The sequence below is a fragment of the Taudactylus pleione genome, unplaced genomic scaffold, assembly GCF_031769625.1.
Source record: "Taudactylus pleione unplaced genomic scaffold, aTauple2 ptg001178l, whole genome shotgun sequence".
In the NCBI taxonomy this organism is placed as follows: Eukaryota; Metazoa; Chordata; class Amphibia; order Anura; family Myobatrachidae; genus Taudactylus; species Taudactylus pleione.
In genome coordinates, this window is record NW_028285579.1 from 270,030 (window position 1) to 289,544 (window position 19,515).

Sequence of the window (19,515 nt, forward strand, 5' to 3'; positions counted from 1 at the left end):
CCTCGTACAGAGAGGGTTGATCTGCACACCTGTCCTATTACACCTGTGCTCTGTATGTCCTGGGGGAGGAAGTGTAAGTGTGATGTAATGTCTGGCACAGAGAGGGTTAATCAAACACCTGTCCTATTACACCTGTGCTCTGTATGTCCTGGGGGCGGAAGTGTAAGTGTGATGTAATGCCTGGCACAGAGAGGGTTGATCTGCACACCTGTCCTATTACACCTGTGCTCTGTATGTCCTGGGGGCAGAAGTGTAAGTGTGATGTAATGTCTGGCACAGAGAGGGTTAATCAAACACCTGTCCTATTACACCTGTGCTCTGTATGTCCTGGGGGCGGAAGTGTAAGTGTGATGTAATGCCTGGCACCGAGAGGGTTAATCTGCACACCTGTCCTATTACACCTGTGCTCTGTATGTCCTGGGGGAGGAAGTGTAAGTGTGATGTAATGCCTGGCACAGAGAGGGTTAATCTGCACACCTGTCCTATTACACCTGTGCTCTGTATGTCCTGGGGGCGGAAGTGTAAGTGTGATGTAATGCCTGGGACAGAGAGGGTTAATCTGCACACCTGTCCTATTACACCTGTGCTCTGTATGTCCTGGGGGCGGAAGTGTAAGTGTGATGTAATGCCTGGCACAGAGAGGGTTAATCTGCACACCTGTCCTATTACACCTGTGCTCTGTATGTCCTGGGGGAGGAAGTGTAAGTGTGATGTAATGCCTGGTACAGAGAGGGTTAATCTGCACACCTGTCCTATTACACCTGTGCTCTGTATGTCCTGGGGGCAGAAGTGTAAGTGTGATGTAATGCCTGGGACAGAGAGGGTTAATCTGCACACCTGTCCTATTACACCTGTGCTCTGTATGTCCTGGGGGAGGAAGTGTAAGTGTGATGTAATGCCTGGCACAGAGAGGGTTAATCTGCACACCTGTGCTCTGTATGTCCTGGGGGAGGAAGTGTAAGTGTGATGTAATGCCTGGCACAGAGAGGGTTAATCTGCACACCTGTCCTATTACACCTGTGCTCTGTATGTCCTGGGGGCGGAAGTGTAAGTGTGATGTAATGCCTGGCACAGAGAGGGTTAATCTGCACACCTGTCCTATTACACCTGTGCTCTGTATGTCCTGGGGGCAGAAGTGTAAGTGTGATGTAATGCCTGGCACAGAGAGGGTTAATCTGCACACCTGTCCTATTACACCTGTGCTCTGTATGTCCTGGGGAGAAAGCGGCACAACCGGTAACAGAGCCATACCTCCTCCGCCACTGGTTATCTCACCCTCCCTGTAAGGTAACAGCCTATCGGTTATACCCGTTATGCCCGCAGCTGACTCACAGGTGTGTCCGAGTGTGCAGGGGCCCTCGGTACAGCCCTGGGGTTCTAGTACAGAGAGATGCCCGGACTGGCAGACGGAACTTTCTAAGGATAACTTACAAATGAAAGTTTAGTATCAATAAATAAATAAGTTGCTGTAGGAGTCGGCAGGATGGAGATGGGGACGAGATGCAGTCGCTCTGTATTCCGGCAGTCAAAATCCTGATGTCGACATCCCGACAGTGTTAGGATACAGACACCTGTCAGTAGGTACCCTAACCCTTCCCCTCTCCCTACCTCTAACCCTCCCTCCCTGGTGCCTGTACCTAACCTCCCCCTCCTCGCACTCTAACCCTCCCCCCCCTAGTGCCTAACACTAACCCACATCCGTCCCCCCAACCCTACGGCTTACCTTCGGGATGTCGGCGGTCAGATGCCGGCACTGGTATTCTGACAGCTGTTGGGATTCTGGCACCGGAATTCTAAGTGCCGACATCCCCTGCGTGTACCAATTATAATGGAATGTAGCCCATAGACTACAGCACCTAACACCATATTTGGATGGTAAATCTGACAGCTATGCAGCCCCTACAGACACTAATGGGGGGGGGGGCTGCGTCGGAAATGAAGGAACCGCGGCAGATTTCGCTGTACATTAGGGTGCTGCTAAATATCTGCGCTTATCCTTTAAAATCGGGAGTTTTCAGAGCATTTGCCGCAAATGTTGAATGAGAAATAGGCCCCTTAAACCGATAATCCAACAGCATTAAATCAGAATGTCTTATTCAGTCCTATAGCAGCAAAGTAAGATGGAGGATTTCCTCACCTCTCAGTATTGCGGGGACATCCCCCCAGCATCTGACATCACCGGTATATAGGACCTCTGGTACGTAGGACTTCTCGTTATCCCTAACGCAAATTCAGGGAGGTGGCGAGAGCAGCGACTACGCACCCGGCGCCGTGTCATAAAACGGACAACCGTCTATAATATTATTGGTATGTAATTTAACTCAGTAACGCACAATGGCCAAGGTGCAGCGTTATTGCGAGCGTTGCACTTTCCGAGCGCCTACAATGCTGGCGACGAGTCTGGGTTTGTACTTTTAGGTGGAGCACCCCTGAGTTACATGTGAGAGTTCCTCATGTAACACAAACCAGCCCCAGTACCAGCTGCCGTGATTGGTTTAAGCCATTAATAAGTATAAACACAGCAATATTTTAATGAAAACCAAAAATGTATTATTTCATCAAGAGCTATGTCTACCTCCCGCCCAGCCAGGCGCGCTGCTCTGTACACAGCGGATAATGGCACAACTAAGATTTACAGTCACTGCTGCAATAACACATCTATCATAGCAGGTGGGGAGGGTCACCGGCCAGAATTCGTACCTGAGCTGCTTCCTCCGGGGTGAGTCTGTGTCCGTCACGCCTCAGCTCCGGATACACTGCCCAGAATGGGGTCTGCCTGACAACAGGTAGATCAGTATCTGAAAATAATGATAATGATATATTTACAATGTGTTTAATATGGTGCATTACAGAGTTGTACAGGGTATCACACGCTTACCCCTGACCTCTGTGTGTCCTCCTACCTTGTCCACATGTATACTGTGACCTCCATGCAGATCTGGGCATACCTATAAGAATGGCGTAACTCCAAACATAACTTCGGTTTCCTGCCTAGTTACTGCCCGACGCCTGCCTTAATCTGGCCATCAAGAGGTTAACATTCCCGAACGAATGCATAATTAGACAGGGCGTCTCGTCTCTCCAACATCTGGAGGATCTGAGGGGCAGAGGGCCAAGTTGGGACTAGGTGTCCCACCCTCAGTCCATCACACGTGGTCCATCACAAGGAGACATTCCCAGATGCTGAGACAATTCTTCCTTCTTGAACTATGGAACGGTCTACAGACAGCGGCCATTATTTCCCACCCTCCCCTGTGGACTTGGTCTGTGTCTTCTGGCCCAATATTCTTGGAGGACAAGATGTTCCTCGACCTCTCAAAGCGTCAGCATAGATCCAGCATCCAACTTCCACGTTCCCCTCGGATCTGGTCTATATCTTCTGCCAGTGATACCTGCTCTATTACCCTACGAAGACAGACCTGTGTTCACGCAGATGGCACCCAAATCGCTTTCCTGTGCGGACACGAGTAGCATCCGCTGCCCATAAACCCAGTGACGCGGGAACAGTCACTATGTGCGACAGGACCTCCCCTCCCCCAAATGGTCACCTCTCAGTCCATCACAGCTCAGATACCCTTCTACACCAGAGGTCCTGTCTCGGCTCTGACTCTATGAGGACTATTCTCTTGCGGGCGTCTTACTGCAACCCTGAGATGGCATAGTTTTGTACGCACCCTATTGTGATATAGGCGCGAATCAGCGGCGATCTGGTGATCTTACAACGCCCCAACACGGGCAGCGCCGCAAAACTAGCAACGCCTGCAGTTGAATACACACATATGGGGCCAGCTAAATTGCGGGCAGGGCCAGTGCAAGGTTTCTTGGCACCCTAGGCAGAATTTCAGCCTACTACTCCCCTTCACGCACACACATTATACACACTTTCCAGCCCCTCGGGTCTTAGAAGTGCCACAGCCGCCACCTGTATTAAGTACGAGGATGCCTCTCTCAGAGACCTCCATACATTTGTGAGAGGCCGACTCAGGGGCGCCCTCTGAATCCCGGCGTCCTAGGCAGCTGCCTAATGGTAGAGCTGGCCCAGATTGCGGGCTATGTACCACTGCAAATGCTTTGGAAAACCAGCCACTGAGCCATCTTAACGTATGGGCACTATGGGCAGCTGCCCAGGGCCCCACGATTCTAGGGGCCTTCAAGCAGGGCTGGGCCCAGGCCGTGGGGGTATCTACATGTAGTGTGCAGTTGCGTGCTCCGTGCATAGTGGAAAGATAATACACAATCAGAGCAGCCATACAGCATTCCCAGCCTGCAGCTAAAGAGCCAGATTAAGGGGGGTTCACTTCCCCCATGCCCCACTCTCTCCGGGGACACCCCATACATTAATCACAGCTCCAGTGCAGAGTAGGAACTACACTGCGAGCTGGAGAAGAGAAGATGGAGGAGGAGCCCGTAATCCTCGCTTTACATCTCTTTTTTTTTTATTGTAGTCCAATAAGGGTGCATATAAAAATAGTCACGCTCTAGATTGTGGGCACCGCCAGCAACTGAACTGACCTCTTACAAGGCAATTCAGTCAGTTGCTATGGCCGGGGGGTGTAAGCAAAACGGCCGGATGTGTGAAAGAAAATGTGCGATGTTGGGGTACCGTAAGTCTCGCTGACATGCGCAGCCGTATATCGCCAAGAAATAAATGACCCCCTTAAGACAAATGCCTCTATGTAGTTACTCCAGGCAGGGAGCTTGTGAGCTGGGGTCATGGTGTAGAAGCAGGTGCTGGGTGTCAGACGTGATGTGTGTCAGGGTAAGTCTGTCTGGAGCACACGTGTAGAATATACACCACACCTACACATTATAATTAGCTTGGCCGGGAATATGTCCCGGAGAGAGTAATGCCATCTACTGGTCACGAACTGTAACTGAAGGGGGTAAGTAGTGCACCCCCTGGGAACTAATTACATATATACCCTAATGGTGTGTACACACGTAGCGATATAAATGAACGATAACGATATTGTCATCGTTCAAATCGGTCATTTAAATGGTCCCTATCGACTCACCATCGACCAGTGATGCGCGGTCACGTATGGATGATAGCGATATCAGGTCAACTTTGTCGATATCGAGCAGGTTATAATAGGGACCCGTGATCATTGATCGCAGGTCGCTACAGTCGCCGGTGTGTTGGTGGCGTGCTAGATGATCGATATCGAACATCCAGCACACTAGGGAGGGTGCAGGAAGATCAGCCAGCGATATCATATCGCTGGCTTATAGCGCTACGTGAGTATGCACCATAATACCCCTATGGTCGCACACCTGACATGTCACCTATAGTGTACACTCAACCTGAGACAAGACAACTCATATGCACTAGTACACAATACTAAAAAAGCTGACACTAAGCCTGTAACACTCACACACAGCACACACTATGCATCACCTACTGAACCCGGCACCAGTAAGCTCTACTACAGCACCCAGTACCTCACACTCACCAAGTACCTGGCACTCAGTCTGTCACCTATAGTACTACACAATGACACACACTCAGCCTGTCACCTGTAGTACTACACAATGACACACATTCAGCCTGTCACCTATTGTACTACACAATGACACACATTCAGCCTGTCACCTGTAGTACTACACAATGACACACACTCAGTCTGTCACCTATAGTACTACACAATGACACACATTCAGCCTGTCACCTATTGTACTACACAATGACACACATTCAGCCTGTCACCTGTAGTACTACACAATGACAAACATTCAGCCTGTCACCTGTAGTACTACACAATGACACACATTCAGCCTGTCACCTGTAGTACTACACAATGACACACATTCAGCCTGTCACCTGTAGTACTACACAATGACACACACTCAGCCTGTCACCTGTAGTACTACACAATGACAAACATTCAGCCTGTCACCTATTGTACTACACAATGACACACATTCAGCCTGTCACCTGTAGTACTACACAATGACACACACTCAGCCTGTCACCTGTAGTACTACACAATGACAAACATTCAGCCTGTCACCTGTAGTACTACACAATGACACACATTCAGCCTGTCACCTATAGTACTACACAATGACACACACTCAGCCTGTCACCTGTAGTACTACACAATGACAAACATTCAGCCTGTCACCTATAGTACTACACAATGACACACACTCAGCCTGTCACCTGTAGTACTACACAATGACAAACATTCAGCCTGTCACCTGTAGTACTACACAATGACACACATTCAGCCTGTCACCTGTAGTACTACACAATGACACACATTCAGCCTGTCACCTGTAGTACTACACAATGACACACATTCAGCCTGTCACCTGTAGTACTACACAATGACACACATTCAGCCTGTCACCTGTAGTACTACACAATGACACACATTCAGCCTGTCACCTGTAGTACTACACAATGACACACATTCAGCCTGTCACCTGTAGTACTACACAATGACACACATTCAGCCTGTCACCTGTAGTACTACACAATGACACACATTTAGCCTGTCACCTGTAGTACTACACAATGACACACATTTAGCCTGTCACCTGTAGTACTACACAATGACACAAATTCAGCCTGTCACCTGTAGTACTACACAATGACACACATTCAGCCTGTCACCTGTAGTACTACACAATGACACACATTTAGCCTGTCACCTGTAGTACTACACAATGACACACATTTAGCCTGTCACCTGTAGTACTACACAATGACACACATTTAGCCTGTCACCTGTAGTACTACACTCCTTCACATCACACTAACTCACACACACCGTCAGTCTATCACCTGTAGCATTACACCCTGGGTCACACAAACTCACACTCAGCATGTCACCTGTAGCACTACACCCTGTCACATACTCACACTGTCACCTGTAACACTACACCCTGTCACATACTCACACTCAGCCTGTCACCTGTAGAACTACACCCTGTCAAACACTCAGGGCCTGATTCTGACCTGCTCGCGAGCGCTGTACGTTCGCAAGCGGGTCGATTGTGCCGAAGTGCGCATGTGCACGACGGAGGGAGCTCCGCCGTGCGCATGCGCGAGACCCGGCGAGCGACGGGGAAGCCGTCGCTCGGGGTCTCGCACCAAAGGGGGCGTGCTGTCGATGGTGACTGACAGCACGCCCCCTTTGGTGGGCGTGCTGGGGGGCGTGGCTGCCAGACGGAGGCGTTCCCATGGGAACGCCTACCGTCTGGGGCCGGCCCCACTGACATCACTAGTGATGTCAGTGGGAGTGATTTTGGCTCTGATAGAGCCAAAATCACTCCTGGGCTTGCGGCAGCGAGACCCTACCGCAGGGTCTCCGTCACAAGCCCGATGGTCGCGATGGTCTTGACCATCGCGATCATCATCATGTACGCTCGCTATAGCTGTGGGTGGTCACTCACAGCTATGCGAGCGTCCATGAGGTCGCTCCAAGAACAGGTAGGAGGGCCCTGATTCAGAGTATGAGTCTGTCACCTGTAACACTACATCCTGTCACACCCTCACACTCAGCCTGTCATATACTCACACACAGCCTGAACGCTGTAGGACTACACCCCATCACACACTCACACTCAGCCTGTCACCTGCAATACTACACCCTGTCACATACTCACACTCAGCCTGTCACCTGTAACACTCACCTTGTCACAAACTCACACTCATCCTATAACACTACACCATGTCACATAAACACACAGCCTGAACGCTGTAGGACTACACCCCGTCACACACTCAGACTGTCACCTGTAGCACTACACCCTGTCACATACTCGCACTCACCCTGTCGCATACTCATCCTGTCACCTGTAGTACAACACCGTCACACACTCATCCCATCACCTGTAACACTACACCCTGTTACACACTCACCCTGTCACATACTCACACTCACTCACCCTGTCACACACTCACACTGTCACCTGTAGCACTACACCCTGTTACACACTCACCCTGTCACATACTCACACTCACCCTGTCACCTGTAGCACTACACCCTGTTAGACCCTCACGCTCAGCCTGTCACCTATAACACTACACTGTCACACACTCACACTCAGCCTGTCACATACTCACACACAGCCTGAACGCTGTAGGACTACACCCCGTCTCACACTCAGCCTGTCACCTGCAATACTACACCCTGTCACATACTCACACTCAGCCTGTCACCTGTAACACTCACCTTGTCACAAACTCACACTCATCCTGTAACACTACACCATGTCACATAAACACACACAGCCTGAACGCTGTAGGACTACACTCCGTCACACACTCAGACTGTCACCTGTAGCACTACACCCTGTCACATGTAATCACACTCACCGTCACCTGTAGCACTACACCCTGTCACATACTCGCACTCACCCTGTCGCATACTCATCCTGTCACCTGTAGTACTACACCCTGTCACACACTCATCCCATCACCTGTAACACTACACCCTGTTACACACTCACCATGTCACATACTCACACTCACTCACCCTGTCACACACTCACACTGTCACCTGTAGCACTACACCCTGTTACACACTCACCCTGTCACATACTCACACTCACCCTGTCACCTGTAGCTCTACACCCTGTTACACACTCACCCTGTCACATACTCACACTCACCATATCACCTGTAGCACTATACTGTTACACATTCACACTGTCACATACTTACACTCACCCTGTCACATACTCACACTCACCCTGTCACACTCTCACCCTGTCACCTGTAGCACTACACCCTGTCACATACTCACACTCACCCTGTCACATACTCATCCTGTCACCTGTAACACTACATCCTGTTACACACTCACCCTGTCACATACTCACACTCACCGTCACCTATAGCACTACACCCTGTCACATACTCACAGTCACTCCCCCTGTCACACACTCACACTGTCACCTGTACCACTACAGCCTGTCACACACTCACACTCACCTTGTCACATACTCGCACTACACCGTCACACACTCACACTCACCCTGTAACCTGTAGCACTACACCCTGTAACACACTCACCTTGTCACCTGAAGCACTACACCATTTCACACACTCACACTGTCACATACTCACCATACACCCTGTCACACACTCACCCTGTCACCTGTAGCACTGCACCCTGTCACACACTCACCCTGTCACACATTCACCCTGTCACACACTCACACTACACCCTGTCACACACAAACCCTGTCACCTGTAGCACTACACCGTCACACACTCACCCTGTCACCTGTAGCACTACACCCTGTCACATACTCACACTCACCCTGTCACATGTACCACTACACCCATTCACACTCGCATTCAACCTGTCACATACTTACACTCACACTGTCACCTGTAGCACTACACCGTCACATACTTACACGCACCCTGTCACACACTCACAATCACCCAGTCACCAGCAAAACTACACCGTCACATACTCACACTCAGCCTGTCACATACTCACACTCTCCCTGTCACCTGTAGCACTACACCCTGTCACACACTCACACTCACAGTCACCTGTAACACTACACCCTGTCACATACTTACACTCACCCAGTCACCTGTAGCACTACACCCTGTCACATACTTACACTCACCCTGTCACCCGTAGAACTACACCCTGTCACACACTCGCACTACACCCTGTCACACACTCACCCTGTCACCTGTAACACTACACCCTGTTACACACTCACACTCACCCTGTCACACACTCACCTTGTCACACACTCACCCTGTCACCTCTAGCACTACACCCTGTTACACACTCACCCGGTCACATACTTACACTCACCCTGTCACCTGTAGCACTACACCCTGTTACACACTCACGCTCTCACACACTCACCCTGTCACCTGTAGCACTACACCCTGTCACACACTCACCGTCACCTGTAACACTACACCCTGTCACATACTCGCACTACACCCTGTCACACACTCACCCTGTCACCTGTAACACTACACCCTGTTACACACTCACACTCACCCTGTCACACACTCGCCTTGTCACACACTCACCCTGTCACACACTCACCCTGTCACCTCTAGCACTACACCCTGTTACACACTCACCCTGTCACATACTTACACTCACCCTGTCACCTGTAGCACTACACCCTGTTACACACTCACGCTGTCACACACTCACACTCACCCTGTCACCTGTAGCACTACACCCTGTTACACACTCACCCTGTCACATACTTACACTCACCCTGTCACCTGTAGCACTACACCCTGTCACATACTCACCATGTCACACACTCACCTTTGTCACATACTTGCACTACACCCTGTAACACACTCACACTCACCCTGTCACACTCACCCTCTAACCTGTAGCACTACACCCTGTCACACACTCAACCTGTCACCTGTAGCACTACACCGTCACACACTCACACTCAACCTGTCACACTGTCGCACTGTAGCACTGCACCCTGTCACACACTCACAATCTCACTGTCACCTGTAGCACTGCACCGTCACACACTCAATCTGTCACACACTCACACTGTCACCTGTAGCACTGCACAGTCACACACTCACATTCACCCTGTCACAAACTCATACTCACCCTGTCACCTGTAGCACTACACCCTGTCACACACTCACACTACACCCTGTCACACTCACACTCACCTGTAACACTACTCACATACCCACACTCTGTCTGTCACACTCACACTCGCCCTGTCACACACTCGCCCTGTCACACACTCGCCCTGTCACACACACACTCGTCCTGTCACACACTCGCCCTGTCACACACTCGCCCTGTCACACACACACTCGTCCTGTCACACACTCGCCCTGTCACACACTCTGTCTGTCACACACTCAACCTGTCACCTGTAGCACTACACCGTCACACACTCACACTGTAGCACTGCACCCTGTCACACACACATTCACCCTGTCACAAACTCATACTCACCCTGTCACCGGTAGCACTACACCCTGTCACACACTCACACTACACCCTGTCACACTCACACTCACCTGTAACACTACTCACATACCCACACTCTGTCACACTCACACTCGCCCTGTCACACACTCGCCCTGTCACACTCACACTCGCCCTGTCACACACTCTGTCTGTCACACTCACACTCGCCCTGTCACACACTCACCCTGTCACACTCATCCTGTCACATACTTACACTCACCCTGTCACCTGTAGCACTACACCCTATCACATACTCACAATGTCACACACTCACCTTTGTCACATACTTGCACTACACCCTGTAACACACTCACACTCCCCCTGTCACACTCACCCTCTAACCTGTAGCACTACACCCTGTCACACACTCACACTGTCACCTGTAGCACTACTCACATACCCACACTCTGTCTGTCACACTCACACTCGCCCTGTCACACTCACACTGTCACACTCACACTCGCCCTGTCACACTCACACTCGCCCTGTCACACTCACACTGTCACACTCACACTCGCCCTGTCACACTCACACTCACACTGTCACACTCACACTCTGTCTGTCACATACCTCTGGGGTCCCGGCCAGGGTGTCCCGCTGTCAGCCCGCACAGGAGCAGGAGCAGCCGGCAGGAACCGTCCCACATCCTCCGCTCCCCGGTGCCCGGCAGCATGTGAGGCGGAGAGTCAGCCGAGGCTGCCGGGGAGGCCGGGCGGGGAGGTGCCGGGGACAGGGAGGCTGAGGTTGGAGGAGGCCGGGCGGGGAGGTGCCGGGGCGGGTGAGGAGGAGGCACCGGGATGGAAGGGTGACTCACTGACACTGTCACTGCTGTTATATATAGCGTATAAGGGGCTGTGTGTCTGTGTATAGAGCTGTGTGTCTGTGTATATAGAGCTGTGTGTCTGTGTATATAGAGCTGTGTGTCTGTGTATATAGAGCTGTGTGTCTGTGTATATAGAGCTGTGTGTCTGTATATAGAGCTGTGTGTCTGTGTATATAGAGCTGTGTGTCTGTATATAGAGCTGTGTGTCTGTGTATATAGAGCTGTGTGTCTGTGTATAAGGGGCTGTGTATCTGTGTATATAGAGCTGTGTGTCTGTGTATATAGAGCTGTGTGTCTGTGTATATAGAGCTGTGTGTCTGTATATAGAGCTGTGTGTCTGTGTATATAGAGCTGTGTATCTGTGTATATAGAGCTGTGTATCTGTGTATATAGAGCTGTGTATCTGTGTATATAGAGCTGTGTGTCTGTGTATATAGAGCTGTGTATCTGTGTATAGAGCTGTGTGTCTGTGTATAAGGGGCTGTGTGTCTGTGTATAAGGGGCTGTGTGTCTGTGTATATAGAGCTGTGTATCTGTGTATATAGAGCTGTGTATCTGTGTATAGAGCTGTGTATCTGTGTATAGAGCTGTGTGTCTGTGTATAAGGAGCTGTGTGTCTGTGTATAAGGGGCTGTGTGTCTGTGTATATAGAGCTGTGTATCTGTGTATATAGAGCTGTGTGTCTGTGTATATAGAGCTGTGTGTCTGTGTATAGAGCTGTGTGTCTGTGTATATAGAGCTGTGTGTCTGTGTATATAGCGCTGTGTCTGTGTATAAGGAGCTGTGTGTCTGTGTATAAGGGGCTATGTGTCTGTGTATATAGAGCTGTGTGTCTGTGTATATAGAGCTGTGTGTCTGTGTATATAGCGCTGTGTGTCTGTGTATATAGAGCTGTGTGTCTGTGTATATAGAGCTGTGTGTCTGTATATAGAGCTGTGTGTCTGTGTATATAGAGCTGTGTATCTGTGTATATAGAGCTGTGTATCTGTGTATATAGAGCTGTGTGTCTGTGTATATAGAGCTGTGTATCTGTGTATAGAGCTGTGTGTCTGTGTATAAGGGGCTGTGTGTCTGTGTATAAGGGGCTGTGTGTCTGTGTATATAGAGCTGTGTATCTGTGTATATAGAGCTGTGTATCTGTGTATAGAGCTGTGTGTCTGTGTATAAGGAGCTGTGTGTCTGTGTATAAGGGGCTGTGTGTCTGTGTATATAGAGCTGTGTGTCTGTGTATATAGAGCTGTGTGTCTGTGTATATAGAGCTGTGTATCTGTGTATATAGAGCTGTGTGTCTGTGTATATAGAGCTGTGTGTCTGTGTATAGAGCTGTGTGTCTGTGTATATAGAGCTGTGTGTCTGTGTATATAGCGCTGTGTGTCTGTGTATAAGGAGCTGTGTGTCTGTGTATAAGGGGCTATGTGTCTGTGTATATAGAGCTGTGTGTCTGTGTATATAGAGCTGTGTGTCTGTGTATATAGCGCTGTGTGTCTGTGTATATAGAGCTGTGTATCTGTGTATAGAGCTGTGTGTCTGTGTATAAGGGGCTGTGTGTCTGTGTATAAGGGGCTGTGTGTCTGTGTATATAGAGCTGTGTATATAGAGCTGTGTATCTGTGTATAGAGCTGTGTGTCTGTGTATAAGGAGCTGTGTGTCTGTGTATAAGGGGCTGTGTGTCTGTGTATATAGAGCTGTGTATCTGTGTATATAGAGCTGTGTGTCTGTGTATATAGAGCTGTGTGTCTGTGTATAGAGCTGTGTGTCTGTGTATATAGCGCTGTGTGTCTGTGTATAAGGAGCTGTGTGTCTGTGTATAAGGGGCTATGTGTCTGTGTATATAGAGCTGTGTGTCTGTGTATATAGAGCTGTGTGTCTGTGTATATAGCGCTGTGTGTCTGTGTATATAGAGCTGTGTGTCTGTGTATATAGAGCTGTGTGTCTGTATATAGAGCTGTGTGTCTGTGTATATAGAGCTGTGTATCTGTGTATATAGAGCTGTGTATCTGTGTATATAGAGCTGTGTGTCTGTGTATATAGAGCTGTGTATCTGTGTATAGAGCTGTGTGTCTGTGTATAAGGGGCTGTGTGTCTGTGTATAAGGGGCTGTGTGTCTGTGTATATAGAGCTGTGTATCTGTGTATATAGAGCTGTGTATCTGTGTATAGAGCTGTGTGTCTGTGTATAAGGAGCTGTGTGTCTGTGTATAAGGGGCTGTGTGTCTGTGTATATAGAGCTGTGTGTCTGTGTATATAGAGCTGTGTGTCTGTGTATATAGAGCTGTGTATCTGTGTATATAGAGCTGTGTGTCTGTGTATATAGAGCTGTGTGTCTGTGTATAGAGCTGTGTGTCTGTGTATATAGAGCTGTGTGTCTGTGTATATAGCGCTGTGTGTCTGTGTATAAGGAGCTGTGTGTCTGTGTATAAGGGGCTATGTGTCTGTGTATATAGAGCTGTGTGTCTGTGTATATAGAGCTGTGTGTCTGTGTATATAGCGCTGTGTGTCTGTGTATATAGAGCTGTGTGTCTGTGTATATAGAGCTGTGTGTCTGTATATAGAGCTGTGTGTCTGTGTATATAGAGCTGTGTATCTGTGTATATAGAGCTGTGTATCTGTGTATATAGAGCTGTGTGTCTGTGTATATAGAGCTGTGTATCTGTGTATAGAGCTGTGTGTCTGTGTATAAGGGCTGTGTGTCTGTGTATAAGGGGCTGTGTGTCTGTGTATAAGGGGCTGTGTGTCTGTGTATAAGGGGCTGTGTGTCTGTGTATATAGAGCTGTGTATCTGTGTATATAGAGCTGTGTATCTGTGTATAGAGCTGTGTGTCTGTGTATAAGGAGCTGTGTGTCTGTGTATAAGGGGCTGTGTGTCTGTGTATATAGAGCTGTGTATCTGTGTATATAGAGCTGTGTGTCTGTGTATATAGAGCTGTGTGTCTGTGTATAGAGCTGTGTGTCTGTGTATATAGAGCTGTGTGTCTGTGTATATAGAGCTGTGTGTCTGTGTATATAGAGCTGTGTGTCTGTGTATAGAGCTGTGTGTCTGTGTATATAGAGCTGTGTATCTGTGTATATAGAGCTGTGTGTCTGTGTATAGAGCTGTGTGTCTGTGTATATAGAGCTGTGTGTCTGTGTATATAGCGCTGTGTGTCTGTGTATAAGGAGCTGTGTGTCTGTGTATAAGGGGCTATGTGTCTGTGTATATAGAGCTGTGTGTCTGTGTATATAGAGCTGTGTGTCTGTGTATATAGCGCTGTGTGTCTGTGTATATAGAGCTGTGTGTCTGTGTATATAGAGCTGTGTGTCTGTGTATATAGAGCTGTGTATCTGTGTATATAGAGCTGTGTATCTGTGTATATAGAGCTGTGTGTCTGTGTATATAGAGCTGTGTATCTGTGTATAGAGCTGTGTGTCTGTGTATAAGGGGCTGTGTGTCTGTGTATAAGGGGCTGTGTGTCTGTGTATATAGAGCTGTGTATCTGTGTATATAGAGCTGTGTATCTGTGTATAGAGCTGTGTGTCTGTGTATAAGGAGCTGTGTGTCTGTGTATAAGGGGCTGTGTGTCTGTGTATATAGAGCTGTGTATCTGTGTATATAGAGCTGTGTGTCTGTGTATATAGAGCTGTGTGTCTGTGTATAGAGCTGTGTGTCTGTGTATATAGAGCTGTGTGTCTGTGTATATAGAGCTGTGTGTCTGTGTATATAGAGCTGTGTGTCTGTGTATAGAGCTGTGTGTCTGTGTATATAGAGCTGTGTATCTGTGTATATAGAGCTGTGTATCTGTGTATATAGAGCTGTGTATCTGTGTATAGAGCTGTGTGTCTGTGTATAAGGGGCTGTGTGTCTGTGTATATAGAGCTGTGTATCTGTGTATAGAGCTGTGTGTCTGTGTATATAGAGCTGTGTGTCTGTGTATATAGAGCTGTGTGTCTGTGTATATAGCGCTGTGTGTCTGTATATAGAGCTGTGTGTCTGTGTATATAGAGCTGTGTGTCTGTGTATATAGGGGCTGTGTGTCTGTGTATATAGAGCTGTGTGTCTGTGTATAAGGGGCTGTGTGTCTGTGTATAAGGGGCTGTGTGTCTGTGTATAGAGGGCTGTGTGTCTGTGTATAAGGAGCTGTGTGTCTGTGTATAAGGAGCTGTGTGTCTGTGTATATAGAGCTGTGTGTCTGTGTATAAGGGACTGTGTGTCTGTGTATAAGGGGCTGTGTGTCTGTGTATAAGGGGCTGTGTGTCTGTGTATAAGGAGCTGTGTGTCTGTGTATAAGGGGCTGTGTGTCTGTGTATATAGAGCTGTGTGTCTGTGTATATAGAGCTGTGTGTCTGTGTATATAGAGCTGTGTGTCTGTGTATATAGAGCTGTGTGTCTGTGTATATAGAGCTGTGTGTCTGTGTATATAGAGCTGTGTATCTGTGTATATAGAGCTGTGTATCTGTGTATAGAGCTGTGTGTCTGTGTATAAGGGCTGTGTGTCTGTGTATAAGGGGCTGTGTGTCTGTGTATATAGATCTGTGTATATAGAGCTGTGTATCTGTGTATAGAGCTGTGTGTCTGTGTATAAGGAGCTGTGTGTCTGTGTATAAGGGGCTGTGTGTCTGTGTATATAGAGCTGTGTATCTGTGTATATAGAGCTGTGTGTCTGTGTATATAGAGCTGTGTGTCTGTGTATTAGAGGCTGTGTGTCTGTGTATATAGAGCTGTGTGTCTGTGTATATAGAGCTGTGTGTCTGTGTATAAGAGCTGTGTGTCTGTGTATAGGAGCTGTGTGTCTGTGTATATAGAGCTGTGTATCTGTGTATATAGGAGCTGTGTATCTGTGTATATAGAGCTGTGTATCTGTGTATAGAGCTGTGTGTCTGTGTATAAGGGGCTGTGTGTCTGTGTATATAGAGGCTGTGTGTCTGTGTATAGAGCTGTGTGTCTGTGTATATAGAGCTGTGTGTCTGTGTATATAGAGCTGTGTGTCTGTGTATATAGAGCTGTGTGTCTGTGTATATAGAGCTGTGTGTCTGTGTATAAGGGGCTGTGTGATCTGTGTATATAGAGCTGTGTATCTGTGTATAGAGCTGTGTGTCTGTGTATATAGAGCTGTGTGTCTGTGTATATAGAGCTGTGTGTCTGTGTATAGAGCTGTGTGTCTGTGTATATAGAGCTGTGTGTCTGTGTATAGAGCTGTGTGTCTGTGTATATAGAGCTGTGTGTCTGTGTATATAGAGCTGTGTGTCTGTTGTATATAGAGCTGTGTGTCTGTGTATAGAGCTGTGTGTCTGTGTATATAGAGCTGTGTATCTGTGTATATAGAGCTGTGTATCTGTGTATATAGAGCTGTGTATCTGTGTATAGAGCTGTGTGTCTGTGTATAAGGGGCTGTGTGTCTGTGTATATAGAGCTGTGTATCTGTGTATAGAGCTGTGTGTCTGTGTATATAGAGCTGTGTGTCTGTGTATATAGAGCTGTGTGTCTGTGTAATAGAGCTGTGTGTCTGTGTATATAGAGCTGTGTGTCTGTGTATAAGGGGCTGTGTGTCTGTGTATATAGAGCTGTGTATCTGTGTATAGAGCTGTGTGTCTGTGTATATAGAGCTGTGTGTCTGTGTGTATATAGAGCTGTGTGTCTGTGTATAAGAGCTGTGTGTCTGTGTATATAGGGCTGTGTGTCTGTGTATATAGAGCTGTGTAGTCTGTGTATAGAGCTGTGTGTCTGTGTATATAGAGCTGTGTGTCTGTGTATATAGAGCTGTGTGTCTGTGTATAAGGAGCTGTGTGTCTGTGTATATAGAGCTGTGTATCTGTGTATAAGAGCTGTGTGATCTGTGTATAGAGCTGTGTGTCTGTGTATATAGAGCTGTGTGTCTGTGTATATAGAGCTGTGTGTCTGTGTATATAGAGCTGTGTGTCTGTGTATAAGGGCTGTGTGTCTGTGTATATAGAGCTGTGTGTCTGTGTATATAGAGCTGTGTGTCTGTGTATATAGAGCTGTGTGTCTGTGTATATAGAGCTGTGTGTCTGTGTATATAGGGGCTGTGTGGTCTGTGTATATAGAGCTGTGTATCTGTGTATAGAGCTGTGTGTCTGTGTATATAGAGCTGTGTGTCTGTGTATATAGAGCTGTGTGTCTGTGTATATAGAGCTGTGTGTCTGTGTATATAGAGCTGTGTGTCTGTGTATATAGAGCTGTGTGTCTGTGTATATAGAGCTGTGTGTCTGTGTATAAGAGCTGTGTGTCTGTGTATATAGAGCTGTGTGTCTGTGTATATAGAGCTGTTGTGTCTGTGTATATAGAGGGCTGTGTGTCTGTGTATATAGAGCTGTGTAGTCTGTGTATAGAGGCTGTGTGTCTGTGTATATAGAGCTGTGTGTCTGTGTATATAGAGCTGTGTGTCTGTGTATATAGAGCTGTGTGTCTGTGTATATAGAGCTGTGTGTCTGTGTATAAGGGGCTGTGTGTCTGTGTATATAGAGCTGTGTGTCTGTGTATATAGAGCTGTGTGTCTGTGTATATAGAGCTGTGTGTCTGTGTATATAGAGCTGTGTGTCTGTGTATATAGAGCTGTGTGTCTGTGTATATAGAGCTGTGTGTCTGTGTATAAGGAGGCTGTGTGTCTGTGTATATAGAGCTGTGTGTCTGTGTATATAGAGCTGTGTGTCTGTGTATATAGAGCTGTGTGTCTGTGTATATAGAGCTGTGTGTCTGTGTATATAGAGCTGTGTGTCTGTGTATAAGGGGCTGTGTGTCTGTGTATATAGAGCTGTGTATCTGTGTATAGAGCTGTGTGTCTGTGTATATAGAGCTGTGTGTCTGTGTATATAGAGCTGTGTGTCTGTGTATAGAGCTGTGTGTCTGTGTATATAGAGCTGTGTGTCTGTGTATAAGGGGCTGTGTGTCTGTGTATATAGAGCTGTGTATCTGTGTATAGAGCTGGTGTCTGTGTATATAGAGCTGTGTGTCTGTGTATATAGAGCTTGTGTGTCTGTGTATATAGAGCTGTGTGTCTGTGTATATAGAGCTGTGTGTCTGTGTATATAGAGCTGTGTGTCTGTGTATATAGAGCTGTGTGTCTGTGTATAAGAGCTGTGTGTCTGTGTATATAGAGCTGTGTGTCTGTGTATATAGAGCTGTGTGTCTGTGTATATTAGAGCTGTGTGTCTGTGTATATAGAGCTGTGTGTCTGTGTATAAGAGCTGTGTGTCTGTGTATTATAGAGCTGTGTGTCTGTGTATAGAGGCTGTGTGTCTGTGTATATAGAGCTGTGTGTCTGTGTATAGAGCTGTGTGTCTGTGTATATAGAGCTGTGTGTCTGTGTATATAGAGCTGTGTGTCTGTGTATATAGAGCTGTGTGTCTGTGTATATAGAGCTGTGTGTCTGTGTATAAGGGAGCTGTGTGTCTGTGTATATAGGAGCTGTGTGTCTGTGTATATAGAGCTGTGTGTCTGTGTATATAGAGCTGTGTGTCTGTGTATAGAGCTGTGTGTCTTTGTATATAGAGCTGTGTGTCTGTGTATAAGGGAGCTGTGTGTCTGTGTATAAGGAGCTGTGTGTCTGTGTATAAGGGGCTTGTGTGTCTGTGTATATAGAGCTGTGTGTCTGTGTATATAGAGCTGTGTGTCTGTGTAAGGAGCTGTGTGTCTATGTATAGAGCTGTGTGTCTGTGTATATAGAGCTGTGTGTCTGTGTATAAGGAGCTGTGTGTCTGTGTATAAGGAGCTGTGTGTCTGTGTATATAGAGCTGTGTGTCTGTG

General features: G+C 47.6%; 1 protein-coding gene across 6 annotated transcripts in view; it reads right to left on the minus strand.

Annotated features, from left to right (window-relative positions):
* LOC148453334 (disintegrin and metalloproteinase domain-containing protein 15-like) overlaps window positions 1-11,814 on the minus strand; it is a 152,096-nt gene extending 140,282 nt beyond the window's left edge. For 3 of the 6 annotated variants that reach the window (XM_088462267.1, XM_088462266.1, XM_088462264.1), the window contains exons 1-2: window positions 11,526-11,813; window positions 2,701-2,798 (exon numbers count right to left, since the gene is read on the minus strand). In XM_088462267.1, the coding sequence (XP_088318393.1) occupies window positions 2,701-2,798; window positions 11,526-11,628 (201 nt within the window). In that variant the 5' untranslated portion in view covers window positions 11,629-11,813. Of the gene's footprint in view, window positions 1-2,700; window positions 2,799-11,525 lie in introns of all 6 variants that reach the window. The other 3 variants (XM_088462268.1, XM_088462265.1, XM_088462269.1) reach the window with 2 other exon arrangements.
* Window positions 11,815-19,515: the final 7,701 nt, after the last annotated feature.